We start from the raw sequence: 10111 nt of genomic DNA, 5'->3' as shown, positions 1-10111 counted from the left end.
TAAACCCCATATTCTTCTTTCTTTTAATATTAAAAATAGGATGCTAGTGAGATTGATAAATTAATAAAATTTTATATAAAGGAAAACATATTTCAAAAATAAAATTCAAATTTTAACCAAGTTTCATCAGGATTAAATTATAGAAATACAAGTAAGAATGACTAAAATTTTCAGTATTAAATAAAAAATTTTAAAAATGATGAATGATTAAATTAAAGTTAAAATTTAGTTTGGAGTAAAATTTTAAAATATTTAAAACTTAGCAAATAGAGATTTACCCAAACTGAACTATACCTTTTTTTTTTTTTTTTTTTTTTTTTGGGAATAAACTGAACTATAGTTAGAATATAATTTTTAGATTCTCAAAAAAAGAGAAAGAAAAGAAAAAAAAAGAAGAAGTAATTTTTAGATTCTCTATATAAAAGGAAAAGAAAAAGGAATAGATGGTATAGCGGTGCACGCAGGGCACGTGCGAGAAAGTTTTGTGCCCTTTATAAATTATTTTATAGTCAGGAGTCCGGATGGGACCGAATCCATCTCTGTTCATCTTTATTCACTTTACTCTTTACGCCTGAATGTAATTGTATAGATCTATAGATCCAATAAATCCATATCTGCTTCTGTTCGATCTCCTTTGTTTTCATGAATCTTGTCTAGCTTGTATTTTCGATCTCCTTTGTTTTCGTGAATCCTATCTAACTTGTATTTTCACCAAAATCGGTCACAAAGTTGATTGCTTAGAATGGCAGAAGTTGCAGTCTTCGGAGCAATAACTCTAGTTGATAAGTTGTCACTGTGGCTCGTCGAAAGTTGGTTTGACTTCAAGCGTATTGAGATTGAAATTGAAGAGCTAAGAAAATGGTTGAATACTATAAAAGTTTACCTGGAGGACACAGAAGGAAGAGAAGATACCGAGGGTTTGAAGCTTCGATCGTATGTGCGGGATTTAGCCTTTGAAATTCAGGATGTAATTGAAGATCTCATGTATGAAGCTACTGAACGCCCCCGTCATCTTCGTCAGGCCATCAAATTTATTTATGCGAGCATGTTTTGTCCATCAAAGCGATTTTCCTCCCGAATGAAAGCGATCAAGTGCAAAATTAGAAGCATCGATGCACTTTGCATTTGTCCCCCCCACGTTCGTACGGTAAGATCAAGTTCCAATTTATTTTTGGGGGATGAACATCATGTGGGCATTGAGAAGCATATAAAGCCTCTTCTTAGTCTTGTTTGCCTTGAAGATTCAAGTGATAAGGTAATTTCAGTAATTGGAGATGCTGGCTCAGGTAAAACAACTCTTATTAGCGAAGTTTACCATATTTTGAATTCAAATTTTAATTGCAAAGCTTGGGTTTCCGTCTCACGCTCTTCTGATGGCTTGTTAGAGAAACTTTGTGAGGCACTGGAATTACCTCACAAAATAAATAAGTTGCGCTCTTGTTTACAACATAAAAGGTACCTCCTTGTTTTAGATGATATTTGGAATGAGAATGAGTGGAATTGGATTAAAAATGTGCTTCCTTCTAATAATACTGGTAGTAGAATAATCATCACCACACGTAAACGCAGTTTAGGTTCTTATTGTGCTAGTTCCAGTCATTATATCTATGATCTCAACCTTCATCCATTAACATGCGAAGAGGCTTGGGAGCTCTTTTGTGATAAGGCCTTCCAGGATGGTAAATGCCCGGATTTTTTGGTTGATTGGTCTGTGAAAATTGTAAAAAGATGTGAAGGATTGCCGCATGCAATTGTTACTATTGGAAAATTCTTGTCAAATAAGCAACAAAGCATGATGGAGTTTAGGAAGGTCCATGATTCCCTTCAATATGAACCAGATAATCCTTTTAGTCACTCTTTCTATAGAATTTTATGGCCAAGTTATTATCGTCTTCCGCCCAATCTCAAGTCTTGTTTCTTGTACTTTGGCCTTTTTCCTGAGGATTACTCTATCAAATGTGGAAGAATAATTCGCCTGTGGGTAGCTGAGGGATTCATTGAACAAAAACGAGGTAAAACTCTAGAGCAAGTGGCGTATGAGTACTTAGATGAGCTAATTCAAATGAGCTTGGTTCAAGTGAGCAGATGGGATTTAGATGGACAAGTAAGGAGTTGTCGAGTTTCTAATCTTGTAAGAGGGTTCATTCTTTCCGAGACTATGAAGGACAACTTCTTTACTGTTGTGAGCAGACAACACACCAGTTTGGGGGGTGAGAAGATCCGGCGCTTATCTCTCCACAATTGCTCCCCCTCTATATTACAAAGCAAGGACCTCTCTTATCTTCGTACATTTTCTCTGTTTGGGGGAGACAATCGAATTGAATCATTTCCCAGAAGTTTTTTCAGAAAGGTCAGGTTGTTGACAGTTTTAGATTTGGAAAATTCAGCCTTGCATCATTTTCCTGAAGAAGCTGTCAAACTCAACCTCCTAACGTACCTAAGTCTGAGGAATACAAAGATAGATTCAGTTCCAAAATCTATTAAGAAGCTTCAAAACTTAATCATTTTGGACCTTAAAGAAACTCTTGTCACCATTTTCCCAATGGAGATCGTTAAACTTCATAAGTTGCTCTTTTTGTTTGTTGGTGGCCGAGACACATATCAGGCTGCTGTAGGGGCACAAGTGTCTTCCGGAATTGGGTGTTTGACAATGTTAGAGAAACTATCACTTATCAAGGCAAACAACAAGAACCAGAGCATTGTAAAAGAGTTAGGGAACTTGATTCATATGAGGGAACTTGGGATCACAGAACTCAAGGTTGAAGATGGAAAAAATTTGTGTGCATCCATTGAGAAGATGGAGCATCTTTGCTCTTTGTATGTGAACTCAGCAAGCAAGGAGGAGTATCTTGATTTGAATTATGTGACGAACTCTCCTCAACTGATTAATAGTCTAATTCTTGGAGGGAGGTTGGAGGAAATTCCAGCATGGATTGGTAAACTTAACAGTTTGTCTAAAATACAGCTCAAATGGTCAAAATTGCAGAGCAGCCCACTCGAGGCCCTTCAGGCTTTGCCTTCACTAAAGGAGCTTCATCTGTATGATGCTTACACTGGTACGGTGATGGAATTTAGTGCTGAATGCTTTTCGGAATTGAAGATGTTAGAAATTGAACAATGCAATAGGTTAAACAAGGTTGTGATTCAAGAACGAGCATTGCCTAAACTTCAAAAGCTGACAATAAAAAAATGTGATAGCTTGGTCATGGTGCACGTAACAAAGAATTTGCTCAGCCAGCTGGAGGAAGTGCTTGTTCCACAAGACCTTATTAGTATAATAAAAGGATGAGAAGCGTTGTCGTTGAAGCCCCTCTTTGGTATGGTTAGGATGAACAAAAATATTGTTGTTATATTTCCATGTAACATGCTGCCATGATTGCACATTCATTTTCTTGGATTGTTAAATCTCACATTTCTGTCAAATGAATTAGTAGTAGATATTTGGTTACACTAGTGGCACTATCAATGGTTAGTAGCTTGAAGGTTACAGTCCATTATTTCTAATACATTGAGCACAATAACTTATAAAAAAAAAAAAACATTTGGCACAATTCATATTGAGATTCTTTCTTGTAATAGTAGTAGTAGGACTCCCAGTAGTATTAGGATTACTAGTTTGACTAGTAAAATAAAACCTAATACATACTAACTTGGACCCAAAGAAAATAAACCTAAGATGCTTAGAATTTCTTAGAAGATTCTGGACTCAACTAAATTTCCAAAATACCCTTAATTCGCAGGAATTGTAGTAATTATAGATTTGCCCTGGATATGAAATTATGAATTGACCATAACTAATAAAATAAAAACCCAAATTAAAAACTGTTTTAACCCTAAAGACTCAAACTTAGACCATTAAAATGGCACGACTTTCACTTCAATTGGACTTCAAACGAGTACCCAATAAAATAATTCTTTGAATAGGCGAATTTGCAAAATAATAGCATATTACTCTTCCATGACTTCATCGATATGTTAATTGATAAATAGGAGCATATAAGCATTTTTTCAAGCTCTTGAGACAAGGAAGTAAGGTCTTTCTAGAGGTTGCCATCAGTTTTAATCTTACGCTTTCATGGTGACATATATGTATTGGCCTGAATTTTTCTTTTTTAATCTTCTATGTCTCAATTTTTATATCAAAAACCTCAATTTAGTATTTTTGAGCTTATGAGTTTGTCAATTCATGTTTAATGAATAGCAGGTTTTTTGAAGATAATGAGATAACTATGCTAGATCTCAAGTTATTCTGTTTTTAGAACCTTAATGGACTGGTTGTTGGCGTTGAGAATCCATTCTTTCTTTACTTTTCTTGATTTACTTGATTTATGTAATTTTCTTTGATATTAATAAATCTTTATTACTTATATATATATATATATATATATAAAATTCATGTTTAATGAATGTATTTAAATAGAAATTGTAATTTGTAAATTATTGTTTATATGATATTTGTTCATGCTTCTTGGGCCAAAGTTTGTTGTCTACACTTTTTTTGCTAAAAAATTTCCTCTATGACATAAGTAATATATTATTTGGACAGATTTATAATGTTCGAAATACCCATATAATTTTTTTTCCATCCCAATATTATGTGAATATGTTTGGAATATTTGGACTTTTTTTGATTGTGTATGCTCACAAAAATGATTTATGGTTTATTTAAGAAATGGTTATCCATGTTTGAATTTGAAACTTTGTTGATTGTGGAGTCCTGCTCTTTCCATGGTGGAATAATATATGGCAATCTGTTAGCAATTGGTGTCATCTGACCTTACCCATAGGATATAATATATACAAATCTGTTCGTTACTAGTGCCATATGGCCCTGTCAAGAGGGATTAAAAATGTTGTAAGAGCCTTGTCTTTACTAGAGGCTTTCCTTTTGAATCGCTGGATTGTCAATGTCCTGCAATTGTTCATACATTCTACTATGGATTTATAGTCTTCTGTCGAGGATGAAAGAAAGGTCTGATGGGTTGGGAGAGGCAATGTTGGAATAATGTGGACAGTATTTTGTGGTAGTGAAGAAAGATTGGGAAAGGTAACGAAGAATTTGGACCCATAGGATATAGGTGGCACACACCCATTATCCTTCTACTGCTAGGAGCTGGTGGTAGTTGCTCTTTTATGAAGCAGACTAAGTCATTTGGTTTGTCTCTTTGATTGGAAGCTGAAAAATTATGTTTAGTGATTAATAGAGGAGTCACACCATCTGTAAAAACAGTGCAAAGAGGGTTGAAGTCTGTGAGAGCTCCCGCTCAGGCAAAGAGACAATTTTCAAAAGAAACATTGCTAGACAATTAATGTGTTCACCTCAAAGAGGGTTGAAGTCACAGAGTATTGAAGCCGCAGAACTGGGTGATCATAGAAGCACTGCTTATTATCCTAGAAAATACACACCATGAACCAGCAAATGAAGAGTTAATTAGTCTTTGATATAGAAGCATTAGCAACATGGGAAACCTATAGAAAAGATTATCATCATTGAATATTATGGCATACCAATAAGATAGATCAAGCTCCAGTCACAATACCAAAAAATGACCCTTTCTTGTATTAGAGTGAGGGATAACGGTGAATGGTCTTTCAAATCACTATCTCCACTACACACAACTCTACATTTAACTTTAGCTATCATCCAAGTCCAGATTTGTAGTGTTAGTGGGTTAGTGTCAGCAGTCCCTGTTTTGTGGACAATGATTAACGTTTTCAAACATTCACAAATCTTACATCTCCATAATTACAGAGCATGCATAATTTGTCATTTATCTCGAATCTTCAGTTTACACAGCTCAACTAGGAAGTTTGTTCCATGCAATCTTCTAGATTAGCATGTTCAGATGTTCCTAAATCTTACTGCTCCATTATTTCTTCTATTCAATATTGGTTGGTTGAATCTGTAAGCCAATTGAGAAGTGAAATTACTCAAATGTGTGTAGGGTCCAAGTTACCTTATATGTTTGCTGATCTTGTGACAAGTGGATTTTGAGGATATTTGAATATTTGATGCTAATCTTCTTAAAAATCAGCCCAAATAAGTTCTTAATTCCACTGGACTGGAATTGCAGTGATTAACTCCAAGACCCAGTTTGGATGGAATGGAAAGAGGAAGGAAAGTACCAAAATTTTGCTTTAAATTGCACCTTGTGTTTCCAGTGGGGGATGGACCTTCTTTCCTTCTCAGCTCTTAGTTACAACAACATAGTAGCTATTGTTTCACTGGTTGAGAGTACTTTTTTTTTTTTTTGGGTTTCTAGCTTGTCTTGGCTAGAGTTTTTCCTCTGTATCTTTTGCTCATCTTTTATCAGAGAATTATTCTGAGGGTTTCTTCCCTGTTTTGTCGTAGGGTACTTGTTGTTTTGTTGATTAATAATGTTCACTGATTTAAAAAAAAAAAAAAAAAAAAAATTTTGGTACTTTCCAAATCAACTCTTGAGACTAAGTTGATTTGTACAGGCTTGGGGGATGCTTTGGTTGTAGTTTGAAATTAGGAAGGAATGGTATCGATGGGTCTTCCCACATCTTACACCCAATCTCATTACTAATTTTAGACTTTTATTCATGGGTATCCATGGTTCTTCCCGCACCTCACCACCCAGAATTTCTTTCTACTGCCATGAGCTCTTAAAAGGTATTTTTTAGACTTTTATTGCATTGAAGGGCATGCCTCTCAAGCATTTACAATTTAGAATTTTCACCCATGGTTTGTCTTCTCCAATTATCTTCCATATGGCAACCCATTCATTTTAGAACATGCAGATTTTTGAAAATTGAGAGAGGACATAGTATAAATTGGTGAGGCTACTGCTATTGGCCTTATTAGATAGTCCCTTGCTATTTCCTGGACTTGACTCTGAATCTTTTACACAACTTCATTGAGAGTGTGGCTCTGTGACTCGCTGCAACTCAATGGAAGGCTGAGGTATTTTGAGTGGAAATCTGCTTTACTGGGGTTAACATAGGAGCAAATCTCTGTGGCTTTTGATTAATTAACATTTTTGCTAAAAATTACATTTGAATTCTTGGCATTGACAGAATGACTTAATGATAATTGAAATTTCTCTATGCATTATTTGATAGCTATGGCTGGTTTCTTTCTGCCTTAGCAAAGATTAGAAGACCTTGAGTGAATTTTAATGATATACACTGTTGTAAGGCCCATCCCAGAATAAGGAAAAAAGAGGGACCAACTTTAAAAGCTAGGGACGAGGAACTAGGGATTTTATCATGTTAATTGAAGAGAAAGAGAGAGACAATGAGGGCCAGAGGCAGTCATCCAATGTCCAAGCTAGATTCTCAATTAGGTATTCACTTTATCCATCTTTCTGTGTTCTCTATCAGAATAACCTTTAGGTGCCAATAATGGATTATAACCTCAAAATCTATTGCAAGTGTGTAAAACTTGTGAGATACTAGGTGTCGAGAACATGTTATACTTTTCGTGAAGCTGCGTCAAACTTGTGAGATAGGCTTGACTGCTTGACAAATACCTACGTGATAACTTTGCACGTTTTGAATGCCATATAACCAGCTTTAGGTTGGACCGTAGAGAGTACTGCACATGCTGGCATTGAATTGTCATATGAATTCATAAGCTAGGTTGAATTTGACTTTTATTTGGATATGATCTGTTAGTATAGAATATTAACTATGTACATTAGGATTTCCCAGAGAACCTTGATGGGTCCCTTTTGATGACATCACAATGTGGTGAGAATAACTCTAATAGTACTATATCTATGCTGTTTAGGGGGAAAAAAAAAGATGTTTGGGAGGATTATAATGGGGTAAAACTGGGCAGGCAGTAATTCTTACCTAATCAGGATTGACTCGCTGCAGAATGCAGTCTGACGACATTGACTTGGATTATTTATAATTCGATTGAGGAGTTGAATATTGACTTCAAATTTTGGTACAGTTGGTCAATATATAGAAGCTTATATCTTGAAAATTTTGAGATTTGTAAATTTCTTTTTTTATGTTAAATCTAGGGTAGAAGTAGGCTGATCTGCTGTGACAATCACATTAGAATACATGACATTTGGAATCTTTCACAGCAGGTGAGAATGGCCTTGTCAGTATAGTGCATATGAGGTTCAGAAAATAGATAAACTTGTACAACATTATGTTTGAACTTGAGGTAGCGGATTGAAACAAAATGATTTTTAAGTCCTTATTTTCTGTGTTCATGTTGTAATGTTGATCAATAAATGTGAGCATATAGGCATTTCTTCGAACTCAGACAAGGTTTTTCTAGTGGTTACCATCAGTTAATACAGTATCTTAAATTTTTGAGGTAACATATATGGATAACTGATTTTCTTTGTAAATCTTCTACTTCTCAATTTTCATTTGAAAAATCTCAAATTAGTATTTTTGAGCTTATGAGTTTGTCAATTTATGTATAACAAATGTACTTCAATAATTATTATTATTTGTTAACTACTGTTCTGATATGATATCTGGTCATACTTCCAGGGCCAAACACTTTGTTGTCTATAGACTTTATACTTCATTAGCTAAAGAAATTCACTTATGAAATAAGTAATATAGTTTTTAGACAGATTATGATGTTAGAAATTCCCAAATAAATTTTTTTAATCAGATATTTTAACTTGAATTATGATGCTATGTGAATATGTTTATAATCTTTAGTCTCAGACTCTGTTTTGATATGCATGCTAGCAATATGATTTATGGTTTATTTAAGAAACAGTTATTCATATTTGAATTTGAAACTTAGTTTACTGTGGAGTCTAGTCCTGTCCATAGGATCATCTGACGTTTACATTAAGGGTATAATTTATACATATTTGTTCAGTACTGGTATCATTTGGCCCTGCCAAGAGGGGTTAAAAATGTTGGAATTATTCACTCACAGGACTGTATGTTATGTGGCACATGCCTAACCATGATTGTTTATGTATATGTATTTGAAAGATAATTATTATGTTAGCGAAAATTCATGTATTTTCTATTGGAAATAAATTATTCTATTTGTCCTTATTCCACATTAAATTTATCATACCTGCTGTTCAGATTTCTGTTATGAAATAGGGAAACAAAATCTTACTGTTAACTTGGCATTATGTATTTTGCTACTAAGTTGTGAAGCTCATCCATTTCTATTCTGATGTTTCAGATATAAAGCTTTGAGGGAAGAATTGATTCGTGGAGTTGCAGAGGCTGGTTTATTAGCTATTTCTGTAATGCTTGGAATTTTCATTGTACTTGGAGACTTTCGGTCATTAGAGATAGTTATCATGGTAATTGCTACATGGAATCGCTAAGAAAAAAAAGAAGGAAAAGAAAAATTAGAGTTAGACTTATATGTATAATAGACATGTTATGGTGAGGATAGTTTGTTTCATTTTTTTTTTTTTTAAATTAAGTACTAAGAATGTAAAGGTATTATATGTCAGTTTAGTTCAAAAACTTTTATTTATTTATTAATTATTTTTATTACTAAAAGATAGATTTAGCTCAAAGTCCATAGAAATATGGATTTGGATCGTGACTGCAGAGCTTCATCTTTACAAGAAGCTTGCATTTCATTTCAATCGCTAGATTGTCAATGTCCTTGAATTATTAATCCATTCTAATATGGACTTTTAGGGCCCGTTTATAGGGAGGGACGAAGGAGGGGGTGGAGGGGAGTAGAGTAAAGCTGGCTGAAAATAGGCTAATTTTAGGTAAAATTTACTCTACTTTACTCCTCCTCAATCCAAGCGGATCATTAGTTGTGTCCAGAGTGATAGAAGAGTGGGATGGGTGGGGGGAGAGGCCATGTTGGAATTATGTTCATCAATTTGACCCTTGGTCTACTGGTGCCGTGAGTGCTCGTAGGCATCCAAAGAAGGCTATGATTTATCATTGCTTTCTTGATTCTCAACACAATCTCTTGGGCACATGGATCCTTTCCTTTGAAATCTTTTTGGTTCCTAGGCAACCAAACCTGATCAAAGGATATTGTTAGGAAAGTAATGAAGTGATGACTAGTCTCAATGGATACTTATTGGTTCAGAGGAATGAAGTCTAGCTGGAAGCAATCTGTTCTTACTCTCCATTGCGAAGAGCCCATTTATTCATATCTTCACTTGGATGG

At 34.7% G+C, this 10111-nt stretch overlaps 1 protein-coding gene across 1 annotated transcript; it reads left to right on the top strand.

The window, feature by feature from the left end:
- The first annotated feature begins 515 nt into the window (after positions 1-515).
- LOC126721126 (disease resistance protein RPM1-like) lies at positions 516-9378 on the top strand. Its single transcript, XM_050424153.1, has 2 exons — positions 516-3317; positions 9149-9378. The coding sequence occupies exon 1, from the start codon at positions 743-745 to the stop codon at positions 3287-3289; it is 2547 nt and encodes an 848-aa protein (XP_050280110.1). The 5' UTR covers positions 516-742; the 3' UTR covers positions 3290-3317; positions 9149-9378.
- Positions 9379-10111: the final 733 nt, after the last annotated feature.

This window comes from Quercus robur, chromosome 4 (assembly GCF_932294415.1).
Source record: "Quercus robur chromosome 4, dhQueRobu3.1, whole genome shotgun sequence".
NCBI lineage: Eukaryota > Viridiplantae > Streptophyta > Magnoliopsida > Fagales > Fagaceae > Quercus > Quercus robur.
Note: the sequence above shows the minus strand (reverse complement) of the source record. Positions and strands in the feature narration are given on the sequence as shown.

Bases quoted from the DNA above. Each gene is read 5' to 3' on its own strand.
- LOC126721126 (XM_050424153.1), top strand. From the start codon at position 743: ATGGCAGAAGTTGCAGTCTTCGGAGCAATAACTCTAGTTGATAAGTTG.